We start from the raw sequence: 20,308 nt of genomic DNA, 5'->3' as shown, positions 1-20,308 counted from the left end.
CTATAAGACAGGTCCTATACAATTTTCCCGTAGATTCAACGGTTTAGGAGTAATTAAGGAAAAATGAAATGTTTTGCCAAAAGTTCGCCGTTTCGACGCTGGAATGGTCGGATTTTGTCAACATCAATAAAATGCCAAATAATCATACTTAACTCGTTAAATATCGAAATTAGAAGGAAAACAACTGTTATTTGAACCATTTTCCAAATTTTGAAAAAGAAAATTTTTGTCAGCGTCAATAGTTAATTGGATATTTCCTTCTATACTTTTTAGCACGTAGCTATTTATTATTAGCATTGTTCTTCCGACGTCTGATTTCTTTTTAATTATAGGAAATGCGTTTTTCTAAGGTACATAAACTGTATAGCCAATACATCCTTAAAATAAACGTCTCGTCTCGAGAGTCTGTGTCGTATCATTCACCTTCCTTAAAAACCCAAGAAGCACGGAGTCAATTTCTAATAGTTTCAGAATCAATTCTCACCGCGTCGCTAATCGACTTTATTTTAATTTTACAGTGTGTACAGGTCAGCGGATGATCAAAGCGTGAAAAAATGTATTATCGTTGAGATTCCAAGCTAGAAGCATATTTCTTGAGGATTCTTCTTGGGGACATTCAAACAGGACAACATGGAGAACAAGAACGATCCGAAACAGAGGGAGAAGATCAAGAAGATGTTCAGCTGGAGCGACGGGCTGACCGCGTAAGTATCGGACACGCCTCGAATTTATTTCGAGACCACTTTTACTTCGCTTTCGTCGACAGGAGAAACCGGCTACTCGATTCTCTTCGATTATTATTACTGTCGTAACGATTATGTAGAGTGTATTTGATATTCGCCTAGCGAGCACGTATAGCATTACAAAAATAGTATAACAATTTCTACCTGTCTATCAAGACGTATGTAATCCTGTGTTCACATACCAAATAAACCGTTGCATTCGTATTCATTAATTATTATTTTCAACAGTTGAAGTCCGAAGTCTGAACACAGTATAAGATAGAACAGCAATAAGTAAAACCGCTTTTGTATCTGGCAAGTACAACTACATATCAATAACCATTGAGTCTATTTAACGATCTTGTAATGCATAATCGTGGTTTTACCTTTCAAATTAGAACCCACACACAACTAAGAACACGACAAGTCTATTAATCATGAGATCATAGAATCCGTGAATGAGCTTATTCTTCTTTCTTATACTGTAGTCTGAAGCTTCTATGTATATAGGAATGCCAGACGATACAAAAATTTGGTGTTTCCGGGAAACATACTAATTCGGGCGGTTCATGAATTGCTAAGCAGTTTTTTTTTTATAAAACTGGAATCTGAACTCTACCATTTCATTGGCGAGGCTCTAAAAAGATCGGCAAATAGGGGAAACGTATAATTTTGTCATGGCTCAGGCTGGCCGAGGACGTTCCGAGTTTTTTTTAATACGCGCGCAGCTCGGTAGAAGTTGCCATCGTAATTTGATCATCGTAAAAAGCGCACGCGAGACCAGGATTTTGTAACCTGTTGCAAGAACGTGAACGATGCATGAAACAGACGAATTCCATCTGAATACATATAGCTATTTTATGGTAACCTGCATTCCGGTTTTATGCCAATCAAACTCCTCGTCGTTATTCTCCTTTTTTGCACAACTAGAATCGACTAAAAGAGTTTATGGCTATTTAATGTCCTTTCACTTAATGAGATTGCTTAAACACAGTTAATGGAAGTATAACTGCGAATCGTGTAACGCGAGTTTGTTTTGACAGAACATAAGCGGTTTTTCCTTTTTTGGAAATTTGTTATAAGATCGAGAGGTGCGACAAACTCGGCCATATGTGCGCGCGGAGGCAAATTTTGCAAGAGAGTAACTCACAATCGGAATTCGCAACCGCGCGTGAAAGTGGACGCGACGAGGAGCCACGACGGATAGACTCGTCGCCGTGGCCTCTGTTCGTTTTATCGTTGCACACAGTGAAAGGACCGCGCATCCTCGTTCGACTCCGAATCCACCTGACACCGATCTCTCCGGAGAGAATTCTCCTGATGAACTCTTGAAAAAGTTACAGGGTCGTCAGTTCACCCTTCGTACGAATTTCGATTTGACGTTCTTCTATACGTCGGAGGTAAAGAGCTCTTCTTTTGTATTAAACGGAACCTTTATTGGCCTCATGGGAAAATTTATCAGCTGATCATTTATCAGCTGATAGACGAGTAACATGTGCGGCCCCCTTTCTACATGTGTGATCATTTTAAACTCTTTATCTTTGCTTTTTAATTAAATTTATATTCCCGCAGTGAATTAAATTAATATAATTTATCAGACTAGTTTAATAATAAATTGAGATCATTGGAGAAGTGAATTGGATTGGTCGGAGATGATAAAGTTCGATGAATCACTCGATGTAGTTTAATCGAATCACGATATGGGAGTCCCGGTTGATCTTTTGTCATTGTATTCCTAATTTGAACATTGCAGAAATTATTTTAATTGTAAATTGCACTTTGTTGCTCCCTTGGGTACCGATTTCCAGCTGGAATCGTTAAAGAAAGCCAGTCTGAAGGCACCGCAAGAGATGGCACCACGACTGCCATTTCTGTTACGCGATTACCACACACGGAAAATTAGCATAATTCACGACCCGTGTGCCTCGTTAGCATAAAAACGAGGATCGACTGATAATTATTGAAGAAGAAACACACACGGTTGCGTGACGCTCGAATACCGTCACGTTACATAAATACATTTAATATATAAAATCGCGGAGACCGCTTCGCGACTTCTTCCTCGATCTTAAGCTGTTTTCAATCAATTAGAGAACACAGGAGCTGCGGTACCGATGAGCCAAACGAATTTACTGTTGCGCAACGATGATTCGATGAAATTGAAAACAATTGTAAAAATCAAAGAAATAACTGCTGATGCATTGACCGCGTACGTGATTCGATTTTTTTTAAATCACAAAACAATATCGAACGATTTACAATTTTTTGAAACCTTTTGCAAATGGAAATTCATCTTCTCAACACCGTTAACGATATGCTCGATAATTTCATCTTTGTTTATGAATATTTTTTACAGCATTCGCAGTACATTAATTATAACGCACAACGAAGGTCAACGGGGAAAAAAAATCCAACAGGAATAAATCATATTGTATAAAAGGAATTCATTTGCATATTTATCCGGCAGGATATTTATCAGGCGTCATTTACTATCTTTTTTTAAAGTTCTAAATCGATCACTAAAATTCGAGATACAAATAGGATTGCGAAATACGTTTGAGAGATATCGATAAGAGTAATTTGTGAACTGAAGTATTAAACATTGAATCGGAATCCAATGAATTACTCGCCGTTTCATTTTTATTGACTTTCTAGGAGAGATTAACAATTCAATATAGCTTTCTCTGATAATCCCAAAAATCAGCATACGGCGAGATTAAAATTGAAAGTGAAAATAAGAACATACTTTTCAAAAGACTCATATGCATTTTCATTCGTCGGTCTTAGGTAGTGGCAAACCAGTTACAATTAAAAATCGGTAGGATTGCAATCGGGTCTGTCGAAAAAGTAGTACAAGGCTGACTTATCGAAAAGGGATAGCTAGGCGCAAGCGGAAAACCCCCTGTTTGATTATCGACGTAGGTATCGACGACGAACGGTCGTCGTACGAACGCTCTTCCTGGGATTTACGTAACCCAGCAGCCGGACTGACCGCTTTCACGTCTATACGTACACCTTCGGCCGCATTTAGCGACCCGGTTCGATGAGTCCCGTGGCGTGGTTTCTCAAGCCTGTGGCCCCCGGTCCGTCCTTCTTTCCCAGGACGGCCGTTTCAGGGTTAAATCGCTCCGCTTGCCCAATGACACCTTCTCGCGCCTTGAACACCTATTCCATTAAATAATGTTTGCTTCCAATGCAAAATATATAATTAATAAATAGCAATTAATAAAAAGCAAAATAGAATAACACTCTGCTAATATCACATCCATAATCAATAAACAAGATGATAATTACATATAAGTTTGTTTGACTATAATTTTCCTCATTGCAGTCTGTGAAAAAAAATCGTTAAGTACGAGGAAGCCCTGAAGCTAGTCCAGCGTGATTTCAAGCATTCTGTACCACTAATGGCAATTTACATTTCCAGCCGCGTGATGAATGTATCGTGCGTCGTAATGAAACGCATCGATTTTGCATTAGACGCTTGGCATCACGGAAATGAGAACGATTATTAAATGTTTTTTATCTAGTAATGGTCTCGCGGCGAGTGCACGTGCACTCGCGAGACTTTTCCTTTTACCTGAAGAAGACCGCGAAGGTGGCTGACACTAGCGAGACCTTGCAGAGGCCTTCTCCCCTCTCCGGTCGAATACCAGATTAATTCAACAATAAGAACAAGATTCGTTCACGTTAGGCCACGTGTACCGAATAAATTCCGAGCCCGCTTCGAAACGAACGAAATGACATTACGCGTCAGACGTGATCCTCGTGCCTTTTACATTAGATCACATAATTTAAACGAGGTAATCAAACTGCTGTAAAATTCATTATTCGTTAGTTAGCTGAACGCGTAGTTTTACTCTTTTTTAAGACGTCGTGACAGATGAGTATCGTTCGATCAAATTAATGGTAGCAACTTATCGAGTAATAACTCTACTTGCTCGCGTTACGATCGTGGTATAATTAAAGTTACGTTTTTAATGAGGGATTAAATAATTGTTGCTTGAATAAGTTAATAAAATTGCGTCTTACGATGTGATGTCGACGATAAAACGGCGTGCAATAAAAGCCCGAGAATCATTCTGGTCGATTGACCGTTCCGTACTTTTGGTCAGCAGGTATTTTTATTGGTTTCGGTTTGGTCGACGATTGAAACCGGTGTACTCGTGCGTCGAAGGAAATAAAAAAAAAACAAAGTAACAAATAACCACGATTCGCTTTCACTTTTTCGAACACGGGAAAATTGCCGGAGTTTCGTACAAAACGAAAAAGTGAAATTTGTCAGAAGCTAACCTTTGGTCTTTCAAACATTTCAACGTTCCCGTTTCCCCTCGCACATTTTTACGGAAAGCTCCGACGGTTGAAAAACGTTCGTCGTATTTTTATCGAATGGTCTTTCACGAGAAACACGGTGGGTACAGAATAGTAACAATAATCGGAACTGTTTGCTTCGGTGATCTAAAAATACCGCGAATCTCGTGAGAGGCGTTTCGCGAGCCACGGATGCCGTGAGTAAACGAAATCGAGAGCGGCTCGAGGAAAATGTGGACGGCCTTAACATTGACGTAATCGTCAGATGGAAACGATTTTCGTGGCATCGAACGATTTTCTGCAACCACGTTGACTCTCTCCTGTTGCTCGCCTAAAACGGAGTCAGGAACAGCCCGTTCGGAAACAGGTTTGAAACGAAGGCGACGCCGGGAACAATGTCCCGCATAGAAAATTTATACTACACCGTTCCCAAGCGAAATTATGTTTGCATTCCGGGTGTGGTGGACTCGGCTACGAAACTTATGCAACAACTGGAGCGAATCGATAAATAAATCTGAGAAAGAGCGTCGATTATTCATCGAAATTTCCGAAAACGGGGACTCACTTTCACCTTTTCGGTGAATCGGTTCGTCAACGCTTTTTCACAAATCCAATTCGACTTCCTTACGACTCTCGTCTTTTTATAACGACGCTACGATTATTATCGAGACAGACGACTATGATTTTACGTGCTCGTTGAGACAATTGATCCGACGTTGGCTCGAGGAGCATCGATAATTCGTTGGATCATATGCGGCAATTTTGCGAAGGAAAAAGATGCATAATTTCCTGTTATTTAATCAGACTTGCATTACGTCAGGGACCGTAGCCGAGTTACGCAATGCGCCGGGGAAAGTGTGCAGACCGTCTCCTGACCACCGGTGTTATGGTCGCCATTTCTCAGTCTCGAATTAAATTGTTTGTTGATCGTCGCAGAGATTCGAACTCTATCGACGACCGATCGTACGTCCATTCACGGTTCGCGTGGCTCGGATTCCCGTAAAACGTAACCCGTTCCTTTCTAGTCAAGACATCACCCGTACTAAAGCAATTCTAACAGAACCGATAAGAACCATACGAAACGGATTAATTGGTAGAAAAAGTGAACGCGAGAAGCGTGGATTACATGTAGCTCTACCATTTCATGTCGTCGATCAATCATTTATAGAAATACGATTTATAGTTAAATCGATTTCTCGTTTTAGTAACTCAATACTTTTTCAATCTTGTTTACCCGACGTGTCTCTAGTATTGAACATCGGGTCAGAAGGTGAACTCGTAAACTTAAAGATCGGTAACTACGATCGCACGTAAGAATTAAGAAAATTATTCTACTATGACAAAAAGTAATTTGTAAAATAATAGAATCGTACGAGATCATTAATAACACTAGAAGCGCGCTTATTTATCCCTGTTCGATAAAACGACGGCTGAGCATGACGAGGCAAATATTGGTGCCGCCCGAAAGCGTTTTAACTCTAACGTTCGCGTTTTTTTCTCGCACAATGACGATTATAAATGAGGCTGAAAAAAAAACCGATCACCGTCTCAAACGCGGTTTAAAAGATCATCTGTAGAATTTTGCAAGTATAATGACCCGGGTGGTTGTTATCGCCTGTATTTGTTACGCGACCGGACATGCCCGTGTCTCGACCGAGATTCTCAAAGAGTTAATTCGTCGAAATGTTTTGCATGAAAAATCGTTCTCGATTCCCTCGTCATTCGACGATGGACACGTGTCTCTGCCGCTCCTTGCACTCTGGAAGCACTCAGTAGGTTGATCTTTGCTCGCGTACGTTCAGCATTCAAATAGACTTCTTTTTCAACCGCGAGGTTTTTTATAGTCTTTTGCGAGACTATAGGAATCGTTGCAAGTTAATGATACCTCGGGAATAAATCAAATTTCTTGTCTGGAAAATGCAATGTCTACCGGGAAGCATTTCGTTTGAACGCGTCATCGCGGTGGTTCGTTCCAAGGCTTGCTTCTAAACAAAATATATTTAGACAGTGCCGGTTATTATACTCCAATAGGGCAACGATTATACTTTAATTCGATAGCCGAGTTTCATGGTCAGCGACGACAATAGAATTGTCAATGCGTTCGCCTTGGCTAATTGCCGGAAATCGTACGGGTGACATGCCGATGTCTGAACCACGGCTCGATGCGGCGATCTCAGACTTGTACGCAAATGCGTAGGAGAGTGTGAAGGAAAGCGAGATAATCGGCTTCACGATCACTAAATGTATCGCGTGTTTCTTCACGGATCGCGTTTGGAAACTGTGAGCCAAATATTTGTAATTTGTAAAGTTCTCGCAAAGAAATTCAGTAACGAGACGGTATGACGTATTCAACATTTAACTCAGTCTCTTTGTTTGTACCTAATTAACTGTTGCTGGGCGTAAAAGTTTTTCTACAAACATTTAAATAGATCCATTTTAAATTTCGTAAGAAATTCCTCGAGGAAGATCGAGATGGAGAGGAATTTGCTAAGAATAAGTGGAACAGAGGATCGTTAATGGCCAGAAGGGGTTGAGAGTAGAAATGATCGGCGCCGGTTTCATCAGGCAGAATACGCGCGAACGAAAACGTAGTTTCGGGACGAACGGCAAGAAGGACAACAGGTGGAGGGAAGGTGAAGCCGGTTGGGAATGAAGAAAGCGAGCTCGGTCGAACGAGGACAGACACCGTGGTGAGTGCAAAGAGTGGAGGAACGCAGTCCGCGCGAGAAAGAGGGAGAGAAAGACGGCGAGAAGGACGCAGAAGAAGTCGCGGGGCTCGATCGCTGACTCGCCTCTGACCGCTTCAGTCTCGCGTCAGGACTCGAAAGTCGCGGAGGACAAGACGAAACCCGGCGGGCACACGCGAGGCCCACGGCTCTCATCTTCATCTGGCGTCTTCACGTCCACGCGGCTCCGAGACGATCGAGATCTCGTCGATCGACAGTGATATAAAGGTGCGATTGTGTCTGCCAGCCTCTTGTGTCGTGTGGTGACGATCTTTCTACCGAATCATCCGCCGGGGTATAAAGCTCGCCCGATCGGAGGACCAATGATACCGGTCAGTCGTGAACCATTGATGACGTCTGGCCAGGATTACACTTAAAGGATACTCAAAGGGCAACGAGAAACGAAGAACACAGGAATTCTGCGGGATCTGATTTTCGGATCGAGCGAGGTATGCATTCGGAAGCGAGTTCTCGATATCGCTACGAGTTCGAAGGAGTATTCTGCGTCTCAAGAATCTTATGGATTTCACTTTCTATCGGCTGACTTCTTATTATTTCTACATTAAATTTGATCGAAACCGTTTTAACACCGGTGAAAGTATTGTCGTTCGTCGTAGACCGTTTTATTAAGCAAACGGTACGCTTGAAAATTTACCAATGTCACAATGATCGTGAGACGTTCGCGGGGAAGAGTTCTCATAAACGAAATCGTGATCGAATTCCTGACTAGCGGTCGAGAATTCATCTGGATGAATAATCGTGAAGTTTTCCGCGACCGGATCGAGAGCGTTCGGCGAAAAAAGAACGAGTTCGAGTTCCTTAAGGTGACCATTAGTCGAACAGCCGCGGCGCCCCTTCGCTTCCGTTGAAAAGTGAGAAGCCGTGAGCACGGACGTTACCAAACCCGGATCCGCCGCGGGAAATTCGAAAGCGACGATGGCTAAATCGCGTCCCGCGATTCCACGTGAATCGCGAAACGTCTATAGTCCGTTCTCCCACTCGTGCTCACGTATCTCAATTCTCGTTGCATAAATCGATGGATCGTGAAAATTATTTATCATAGATAGAATCAGACGAATATTAAAATCGACATAGAAATACAGTGAAAGGTAAATTGCCTAAGAGAGACATTTTCGAGTTATCGAAAAAATCAATTGCGATAATTTCTATTCTATCGATAATTACAAGCGAGATGAAAGACGGCTGTCGATCGATCGGAACGATCACGCGAAGTTATCGAAGCGATCGAGATTGAATCGCGCCACCGTTAGATCACTGTTGCTAATCATTTTCTGTGGTCAGCCGACGAACCGGATCGTAGGAGCCGATTTTGCTTCGCGAACCGAGTGACTCAGCTGTGTGCTCCCTTGGAATAGAAAGCGACGCCGCACACACTTTATCCACGCGCACAGGAGGAGTTGCAATATTTTGACAATCGCGGAATGCGCACGTAGTGAAATCGAGCGCGTTTCCACATCATTCCATAAGCGTGTTTTCCACGGGTTTCCGCGGCGAACTATCGTCAGATTTTCGCGTGCCAGACAACGAGCAACGATCGCAAGGAGGAACTGATTTTAATTTGCGGTGAATCCGGGAAGTGAATCCCGGAATTTCACTCTCGATCAACGTTGAGCTCTCAGCGGTAGTAGAAGAGATTTAATAATCCAGCATTAAAAAACGTTGAGCACGGACGTTGCTCGATGTGGAGCTGCTAGAAGTTTGCTCCGAGCATATTATTATCATCATTCAGAAATAATTTCTTTCCTATGTAATTTTCTACAGCAGAATAAAGTGTGCAAAAAGTGTGTATTGTTTCGCTACTCGGATCTTGCCGGGTTAACCATGAATTTCGAGGCGTGTCGCGATCAAGATATAAAGGAAGAACCTGCGAGCACGCGACGTGAATTCTCGCCCGTGTAATCCGAACTAGTACAAAGCCGTTGATTCCATTGTCAGCTAGATTAAATCTAGGAAAGGTTAATGGTCGGTTTCGCCGGAGGCGGTTCAGCTTTTGAACAAGATCTTTTGGTACACGGCAAGGAACGATAGGACGCGAAGCGAACGTATACTTTCTCGGCGAGTATAAAGGAAAATGCGCATCCACGATGATGCGAGCGAGGAATTACCTCCCGTGCGAGTCTCCCTCGGTCGAGAGTGAAACTTGCGTTCCTTGACATCCTACTTTTCCATCTACATACTCTTACATCTATCCGACTATTTCTACGCGATGACCAGTCCGAAGAGTATCCGAGGAAAAAAATTCTCGATTGTAGTTTACTCGATGGACTGCATTGTGTTAAGATCATTAATGTAGGTTTCTCGAATATTAAGTGGAGAGTAGAGATAGGATGACCTGAAATCGTCGAATTAAGGAGAAAAGCGTGAAATTTTCGGATTCTGTGGCTCTCTAGCGAATTCCGGTGGTAGAGAGGCGAATTTCGCGATCGATGAAACGATTAGTTGCGATCCGTAACGATTCTAGAAAGTAAAACGCCGCGGTCAAGCGCGATATCACACAGTCCTCGTAGAAATATAACGCGCTCGTTAAACGACCCTCGATCGCATACCCGTGATATCGTCCTATCTTAGATGGAAATCTTGCAACGTTTCAAGCATTGTTTCATTTCGTACGGAAAAGCGTGTTGCCACTAATACAATTATGATCATCGTAATCTTTAACACGGTATGAAATTCTCAGGCCTAATTATGATCCGGTGTGTACGGCAAGCTCGTAAAATGAATGACGGAGTCGGTGGAAACGTCAGTACAAAGTGGAAGGCCGACCTCATTATTTTTCGGCCCACGTTCGGCACCGTGCACGCTCTCGTTGTGTAATTTCGTGTTATCGTAAACGTAATCCCTCCCATCTGTTGCCGATCCGATGAAAAACCGACCGGTCCGTTTGCGTAATCGCATCATTTTACGGCGAATCGACGAATATATGTATTGTGCAACGAGAAACGAAAAGATCAGCGAATCATATGCCGCTTTTCCTATTCGGCGATTTCAATTGCGCGAAACTCGCACCGACTGTCGAGTGTTTATGCGGGCGTCGAAATCACTCGATATTGAAGTCATTCGAAGCACTGACGCTGTGACAATACTTATCACTGACATTTCCAGTTAGGTTCGACTCAGGTTAATTCTATCACTATTATTGTTAGATCGTTGATGCCACGTTTTAGTATACAAGTTTTGAATAATTGTTTGTTAATGATTTTCAAAATCCTACTTTCCTTTAATTATTTTAATGCATTTAATAATTTAATTAATTAATTCCTTTCCTTTAATAATTTAATTCATTAATTCCTTTCCTTTAATAATTTAATTCATTAATTCCTTTCCTTTAATAATTTAATTAATTAAATTTCTCGTATAACAACTTTTTTATCTAAGAGTCTAATGAAACGGTCATCAGATTACGTTTGAAAATGTAATTTCAACGTAGCAAAGCTGGTTCGGTGACGGACTCTTGCGACGTGCTGATAAATAATTGCTGAGCACCTCCGCGAGCTGCATTCGAATAACAGCATTAAGCAGCGTGAGGCTGTTGAAAAGTGCGACGGAACAAAGACCATTATCCAGACTACTCGGTTCGTTAAAGATCACTCGTTAAAGAATTCTTATCGTCTCGTTTAACTCGGTTTCTATGAAATTCCAAGTTTCTCTCTCGGACGTACAAATATAATTGTTAACGTGTTACTTGCATAGTGGAGCGAAAACGGAATCTCTTGATGAAAGTTTCCCTTGAGATAATGTAGGAAAATTGCGAGTCAGGTTTTAATATGTGGGCATTTCGTGATTCCTCGGTAGAAATTTTTTCGCAACGGCAATCAGGTCAGAAATTAGAATTTCTATGAATCATTTACCGTTCATTCGCGTACCAGTATCATCATCATTCTATCCTGAAAACGTGATCAACGCCCAAATACATTCTGATATATTCTCGTAAATCGCAAGAAGATGAAAAAGAGCGGATGTGTTTAAACGAAAGTTTCAGATTGGCCGAGTAAAAGCGTAAATCCGCGTCGGTCGGTCAGTCGACTTTCCTTAACGAGAACGCGACACCGGGGCTGCTGGCAATCAGCTGCGCGAGGCCGCGGAAAGGAGAGAAAAAGAATAAATGTTTGATTCAGCGATTTTAATAAGTGTGTCAGCCGGTTGCCGCTCGAGTTGCAGCTCTGAACGTCATCGTAAAATGTTACGCAGTCGCGGTCCACTGTCCCTAACATGGCAACATTCTGCACTTGCAAATAACATATTTATAGGCATATGAAAAATAGAGCGAAGCGAGAGTATTTTACTGGTAGTACTGACGCGTTTCAAGAGGGAGATTATTGAATGATTCCGATGCCTTATTGGTCTTTTCAAAGGTCTTCTCAATATTAAATGTCATCAGTCTGACGCGTTTCTAGGGCTGAATGACGACTAATCAGATCATTACCACAGATTGTTATGATCATGTGAATCATGATCGCGATGATTCAAGCGGTTAAAGTGCAATTCCATTCCATAATCCTCGTTTTACGAGTTCCCATGATTATTTCTACATGAACGATTTATCAATCGTTGTACACGTGGATAGAAAGCTTGTTACGAGATCTCCACGCGCAGGCGAAACAATCAAATATTCAAACGTCCTCGCGCACTCGGGTCAAACTTCAGATAAAAAGGAACGATCGTCATTCCGCTCGCTCTTGTTCGCCCGGGTAACACGACCGTTCGAATTATCACTCATTATTCAAAGATGACGCGAGACAAACGCATTAGAATTACTAATTTTATGGACAAAGATGATTTTTTTCAACCGTCTTTCATGCGTCTTCTCGTAACTCTTAGTTCCTCGAGTTTAAAGTCGAAATTAATTAATGACAAATAAATAATGGTCCCGATTGACGCTGGTAGAAAGATTCTTATTCCATCTGAGAGAAAGATTCTTATCTGCGACAAACGAAGATGACGCAAACTAGGCGTCGTCCGTTTCCGTTCGGCACAGATAGGGTCAAAGTACACCTCGTTCGTAGAGACAGACTCGACGAATCCCTCCATACGCGCGTCGTCGATATTTTTACTCGCGAATCCGAGAAAAACGCGAGCAAAACACGGTTGATCGATGGACGAGTTACGCGGATCGTTGCATGGGAAATAGGTATTGTATAAGCAATAAAGAAAAATTGTGCAACGTCGATAAATAAAATATGTATTGTATAACAAATGGCTGCATGGCGATTAAAAAACGACGACATTTTTTTGGATACGGTTTACATAAATGAATCTGTTATTTTAAGAAGCACCAATTGTAACCTGGCTTTCAGGCTACAAAGCCTCGTAATGTTCGTTTGCTCAGCGAGCTAAGTCGCATTTAGTTCTTGTTTCTATTCGTACAAGATTAAAGTATCTGTGGTCACGAACTCGGTTACGCAAGACGAAAATCGTGGCCCGATCGCAGGGAAAATCGGTTGCGAAAAGAAGCAGCCGACGAAGGTCGGGTTTAACGAAGTCTATTCGTGATGGCAGTCACGCTCGTCGACCGATTCATCGATTAGCCGCGTTTCGTATCGAAATCGCGTCAAGGTGAAGGTGTCAGTGGCCCTTATCGGTAAAGAGAACGGGAAAAGGGTCGTTCCCGAGAATTCCAGATGACGAAGCGATTCGTCGGACGTCAAGGTCGATCGTTATATGGGACGTACGTGATCGAGTCCGGTCTCAAAATCTTTCCATGGCTCGATCAATAGTCACGGCGCGTAACCAGATGCGTACGTCTTATCGTTAGATAACTAATGTTCCTTAGGCTGTTGCATTTGATCGCGAATCGGTTATGAGACAGAATACTACAATTCTTCATGTTCTAGTAATGATACAAAATTTTACTCGACCGTAGATCGACGTTTCTCTCCAGACAAACCAACGTTTGTCATTGTAAATCATTTTCTGTTTCTTTTAAGTTTGCACATTCAAATAATCGTCTATTCGATTTTTTCTAATTTCGATAAGCAATAGGAAACAGTATTGATTGCACAGATCAAAGGAGCGTGAAAGTGTTAATAATAGGAGTACACCGGCGGGAAAAAAACACTCCACTTTCAATCACGACTTGATGCGATTTAACGCATCGATTGAGGGATCATTGAAGCCTGACGATTTATCTCGATCACGCTTTCTAGCCTCTTACATAAACTCAGAACGAAATTGAATTGAGATATATCATTGACTATTGAAGAATTTCCTTGGCAACTCTAGTCCCATGGAACGTTAAAGAGTAATACCTGTCTAATTAATTAATTAACGTGACGCACAAACGAAGGCGTGACAACGACGCCTTTGGGGACTCTGTTACAATTTTAGACAATTTTTCCTACGAAACGTGTTCAGCATTTCGACGATAATTAATTAGTCTTCTATTACATTAAGCAATAACGGGGAACCTTCGTGTATTCTTTATGTGCTTGTTAGATAGTATCAGTGGACGTTCATTGCATGATGATGTGACGACGCAATTACTAAATGAATAGGTGTACCCTTACTTACAGATCTTGCTATAACGACAACAATTAGGAAACACGTTCGATATTAAACGGGCGGTGATTATCAAATTACGTTCCATTATTTTCAACGGGAGAAATTGCAAAATTTGAACTTCCACGTGAGCTCGTTTAAACCGGCGTGCGGCTGTGTTGAAGTTCGAGATCTGAGTGAAGGCGAGAGTTCCTGTAGAATTTGATCTGGGAGGAGGTCTGAATATCGGGAATTCGAGTGTTGAGTCGACCGTGGCCCAGAAATCTCACCTGGGTCTTTCCACACGCGTCCTCGCGGTGTGTCGCGTCGTCGTCCTCCGGAATGCATTGCGCAACTCCCAACGTCTGGACATCTTCATTATTCGATTTTCGAATACTAAACAACGTGCAAACTCTTGCAGACTCATTCAACTTTTATAACAGCTACCTTCTTTCATTGTATCACGAAGACACAACAGAAATAATTTAGGTACAGTTTCTACAACGTTGCAATCTCTCGTTGCACAAAAACCTAGGAATAAATTCAGGGAAATTACTGTTAGTTTTTCGTCAAAGTAATAATTAATGCCAGTCACGGCTGTTAGAGCTGATGATATTTATCCGAAGATAAGGAGACGCGCGTCACTTCCGAACGACAGTCGAATTAAGTAATCTAACCGCAAATTAGTTCTGGCTGCTCCGGGTCTGACTACGCCGGCCATTATCTACTTACGCGCCCGATCACCGAACACCACCGCGTGCGGCCGTACTACTTAATAACCGTTGCACTACTTGCTGTTTGTAGACGTCCAAGAATAATTACTTAACAATCATTCGCGTACTTTGATATTGAATATTAAACATCTAAAATCAACAAGTCGTTTGTCTGATTGGTAAACTATTCATAGAATTCGTTACACAATATCTTTCCTTGGATTCCAGTAGACCTCGGTAATAAAATACATATATTATTAGAAGTTCTGAGACTGGACTCAACAATCTCCTTGCAGTGCATAAATTATTTAATATTATTTATCTAAAGAGTGCTGAACGTTTATCGACGATCCGTCGAATAAAGTTCGACGAATTGCAAAACGAACGGAACAACAACGGCATCGTGTCATAAATTGTTTACGACTCGCGGTAACATTTCCTCAGCCGCGAATACAGTTCCCCTTTCTATTTAATTTCTACGCTTCCCCAGGCGAATTCCAGTCGGCTAATTATCGCAACGTTCACCGCACGTAGGTACACGTATGTGAACTTCGGTAACCGTTTCCACCGATGAGTCCCGTAGGAAGTTACGTGAAATGTCGAAAGCTGCGAATGCAATTCGGATAATGGACGTAATAAACTCCTCGCGTGTCGGAGAGAGCTAGGATGCAACGATAATTGTATCGCGACACGAATTCACCGGATACTTTGTATCGCAACGGTCTAGCTTGCACGTGCTCCGTCTGTAATTCTGTGTCTTGCGTTCGTCAACGAATTCGTCATCTCGTGTAAGCGTTTCACGAATCGAGGTATACTCCTGTGTTTCAAAATATGATTGCATCAATTTCATCATTGAACAAACGTCGAGAAATAATTACGTTTAATAGAGGATTTGAAAGTATGGGAAATTCGCGAGCAGGATTGGCATTCGCCTATCAATTAGAAACAAATATTGATTTAGGAATTCAAATAGAAAATTGTCTATTACACGCCGTTAACATTATCAGTCTTAAGGATCACGTGGGATAGGAAAGCAGTGGTTAACTCGGCGATCATCGATCGGGGAGAGAGAGGCAGGTGGCAGCCATAGAAACGTCTTCACAGGCAGTTGCTTTCTTCTGCGGGCCGATATCGCGAGCCGGGGAGTTACGAAACGGTTTGTTGGCTTTTCCTCGTTCGACGCACGCGTTTACGCTGGTCCCTCGTAATTCAACGTTGGGAATCGACCAGATTCGCGGCACATGCACCGTGAAAGCCGATTTATCGTGTACGTGCTGACCTTTCGTCGCCACGATTCGTATCAGACGCCCGTATTTCAGTTAAAGTCAAGTATAAGTTATATAATTCCCAGAGTACTAACTGATTCTACAATAGAAACGCAACTTTTCCAGCGGATTCGAGAGTTCCTTAGTTTTACGTATAGATGCGCATAAAAGAGCGACACGTGGCTGTGATCCGATTACGACTGTAGCTTCTCATGAATCCATTAGGGTTTCTCTTGCATAAAATTCCTGAAACGTGACTGGCAAGCGTTCGACTATCTTAGAAGAGATTTCCTGGCACACAGAGATTCTGATACGCTTGAAATTGGTACATATTTTCTGAAGACTCTGTCATAACTTCAACAAACCGTTTTCCTGGTACGATATCAAGATTTACGGCGAAACTAAGTTTGCACAATCCTGTACGTTAACGAATGCCTGAAATTTCACCCAGAATGGCTACTCTTGTTAAACACGATTCTCGAAACCGGGTGAAAATGTCAACAGAATCGCGGAGAAATGTTTGCACGGCCTTGGCCACACTGATACGTTTCGGAGAGAGGAACGGGTTAACTTTGCGGGCCACAGGTACCTACTTGTACACGCGTCGCGTTGCCCAATGAACCGGCGGCGTGAGCGAAAAGAAAGCCGCATTCTTACGTAAGCACCGTGTACACACGCTCCTTCTAAACGATTCGGACTGGCCGAAGTCCGTTGCGACGCACGTAAGTCTTCCAAGGCTTCGCTTTTAGGGCCGATTCGATCAGTCGGTCTGATACGATCTAACTGTTCGGTCTCCCAAAATGAGAGAATCTTAGGACCTAAACTCTGTGGATCAGTTTCTTAAAAACGACGTGTAAGAATCGAGAATTTGCAAAATATAAAAATGCAATTTTCGCAAAAATTCGCTTCGTGACTTGACTCGATCGACTACACCTTCTCCGTGACTCGTTTACAAATCTCCATATTTAGCAACGCGTTCGGATGCATTGTGATTAGCTTCAATCTCTATGAACGAGACGAAACTCGAGTGAATAAGAATTTATGAAATCCAGAAACTGTTTCATTTGTTTGAAATACAGGAACTTTGAACCGTCGCACGTTCTTTACTCGAAAAGCAAGGTGTCGCGCGTCATCACAAAGCTAACAACTCATTTAGTGTGTTCGATTAGTATGACTTGCGTCACGGCCGTCTCGCCTCAGAATGCACGTCGATCTCTTTTTCAATCTGTTATGCTTGCACGTATATGCGCACGTAATCGACTCGCTCGTAATCCATCGCCAGTCCCGAAACGATGAAAAATCTGAGATTGTTACGTGGAACCTTCCCGTGTTTTTGTTCCAGTGACGGGACAGTAGGAGGTGGTGGTGGTGGCCTGGCGAGCTCAGACGACATGCAGAACAATTCGGACAGCACTCTGGACATGACGATGGCCACCAACACGGTGCTAGCCACGCCGGGGTTGAACAACCCCGCGTGGAACCGGCAGCAAGCGGTCAGCGTCAGGCACGCCTTCAAAACATACGGAAGCAGCAAGAATCCTAATCACGTTATCCAGAATCTCACATGACCGTGGCCAAGGGATCCATGTCAGTAAAGTTACATTTTTTTTTATAGCAATTAACTTATAACCGTCTGAGTGCAGTTTCTCTCGTAATGCAACATTAACGTGCTTCGTCATTATAAGGGATCAAGGTGCGATATTGTTTCCTGAAGATCTTTTGTAATTCGATGAACGATTCGCTTTGTAATGAAACCGTGATTATCTTGTCATTAAGGGATTAAGGTGCGAAATTGCTTCCTGAGGATGTAATTATTGGTTGAAAATTCTTATTGGTGAAAGCAGGATATCGCGAAGTAGACTGTAGTGCATGTGAGCCTGAAACGATCCGTGTACGCCTGATTTATCTGTCGACTTTGAACGTAAGAAGGTCGGGAACAGGTAATCCCTGAGCAGACTAATTACCCCAGTGTTCTAACGAAATCGATTCAGTCTGCTGACACTTGGATAAAAATCTAGTATAATGTAACTAGAAAGCAATGGTTCACTGATACGTGACGGGATCTCGTCGATCTTCTCTCGGAGAACCGTTTTCACGCTCGATTCGTCGTGGTATCGATATCCGTTGCTCGGGCTTGAGAGCCGAGGCGGAAACACAGCGAGATTTATACCGCGAGTTCAAAGTTTCCGGGACTAAAATGAATTCGCAGGAACACCGCTATCCGTGTTTGCGTAATTTGATTACGTACGCGAGTCCATTATCTTGATTACTGTTACGAATATCGGCACGTAACCATTACATGAATCGCGCTCGAACCGCGATTTGTTTGCCCGACTGATGAGTTCAGGCTGAAATCAAGACAGTGATTCATTTAGAGAAATTCTTCTTATATCACTGTTGATATTTTAACTGCAACTCTTCTACTACGAAGTTGTTGCGTGGACTTTTAATCAGTTTTTCATCTGGTTTAAACATAAAATATTAATTCTTGTTTTTAGTTATGGATTGCTCGGAGCCAGCGGATGCGGCAAGACCACTCTGCTATCTTGCATCGTCGGTCGAAGGAGATTGAACTCCGGCGAGATCTGGGTCCTCGGTGGCAAGCCGGGAACCAAAGGGTCCGGAGTACCTGGAAAGAGGGTCGGCTACATGCCACAGGAGATTGCGCTCTACGGCGAGTTCACGATCCGCGAGACCATGATGTACTTCGGCTGGATCTTCGGCATGTGCACCAGCGAAATCGCCGACAGACTTCGATTCCTCTTGCAATTCTTGGATCTGCCTTCCCAGAACCGACTGGTAAAAAATCTTAGGTACGTGAATAAATCACGATCTCGTTCGACGACGTGACAGATCGATATTGAAACCGTTAGTATGAATTTTGTGTTTGATAAATGTGCAGCGGTGGCCAGCAGCGACGAGTGTCATTCGCGGTAGCCCTGATGCACGATCCGGAGCTTCTGATCCTGGACGAGCCCACCGTAGGCGTAGATCCTCTGCTCCGGCAAAGGTGAGACATAGATTACAGCCTAACATCGGGAAAGGTCGCTCGTTATTTGGGACGTGTTTGCCATTTAATCCGACGGACAAGGCGCCTCCGTTTGGGCGATTTTCTGCGCCGCAAAAACCAATAAGTCTAAAAATATCTACGGGGGAACCTGTTCTAACGGAAGATCACTTTCAGACGAATGAATTTACTTTTATCCGGCGTTTGGAGTAACTTTCTGTTAGTCTAGTCTGCTTTCTTAACTTTCATCCAGAATTCTATTCAAGCAAAGCCCGTCTTAAAAGGAAGTAGCAAAGCTATAAAGCATCTCGAGTTACAAAGACCATGGAAAATGAGGCTTTTCTTCCTCGTCGACGTTTAAATCGAATGACAGCTGGGAAATAGCGCGTGACAGCAAATGTTGCACGGTAGATCACGCTTTTAAGGTACGGTTTTAAGTGAAAGTGGCTGAGCGGGAGAAAAATTGGGAATAAAGGTGACTGAACGCAGCGTTATTTTCGCGTTCAAACGACCTTTTGTTTCCAGCCGTGCAATTAGCACCACGCTTCTCCGAAGTACTAATTTTCCCTCAATTTCTACGCAGCTGCAAACGTTCAATTTCAATTTCTACGCGCGTTTACAGTTTTTGTTCGCGCTTTTCAAGCTCGAATACGGCCTGCGGCTGAACTGTAAAACTCCCAGTTAGAACCATTCCAACCGAGTAATTCATTTACGCTTTCCATTTCGCACTTGTACGGATCCTTCAAGAGGAAAATTCGCCGCGTTTCACGGTCTACCGAGGACAGACGGTCACGAGAGGGGCACTAAAACACCGAGAAATGGTCGAACTTTACTCGCGTTATAAAATGGCTAAATGCCTGTTTTCCTTCATATCAATTACGCTATCAGTCAGGAATTTGGAAACTCGTTCCACTTCATATTTCCAGCGATTTGCATTTACGAAATGTCGTTTCATGAACTCGCGAGAGCTCATTTTACTCACAATCGACTTCGCTTTCAATTAGGGGATGCAGCTCTCAAGGATATATTGGCTATACAGTCAATCCCAAAAGTTTATGCCCTTTAGAAA

The 20,308-nt window shown here is 42.6% G+C and overlaps 1 protein-coding gene across 1 annotated transcript in view; it reads left to right on the top strand.

The window, feature by feature from the left end:
* The window catches only part of snu (ABC-type transporter snustorr), a 30,704-nt gene that overhangs the window by 4,187 nt on the left and 6,209 nt on the right, over positions 1-20,308 (top strand). Inside the window, 5 exon segments of the mRNA XM_018034267.2 lie at positions 519-704; positions 17,575-17,792; positions 17,795-17,819; positions 18,731-19,045; positions 19,135-19,242. Of these exon segments, the coding sequence (XP_017889756.1) occupies positions 631-704; positions 17,575-17,792; positions 17,795-17,819; positions 18,731-19,045; positions 19,135-19,242 (740 nt within the window). The 5' untranslated portion in view covers positions 519-630.

Source organism: Ceratina calcarata, unplaced genomic scaffold, assembly GCF_001652005.2.
Source record: "Ceratina calcarata isolate Rehan_Ccalc_2016 unplaced genomic scaffold, ASM165200v1 scaffold78.2, whole genome shotgun sequence".
NCBI lineage: Eukaryota > Metazoa > Arthropoda > Insecta > Hymenoptera > Apidae > Ceratina > Ceratina calcarata.
The sequence above is the reverse complement of the archived record's forward strand: the minus strand, read 5'-3'. Positions and strand labels throughout refer to the sequence as shown.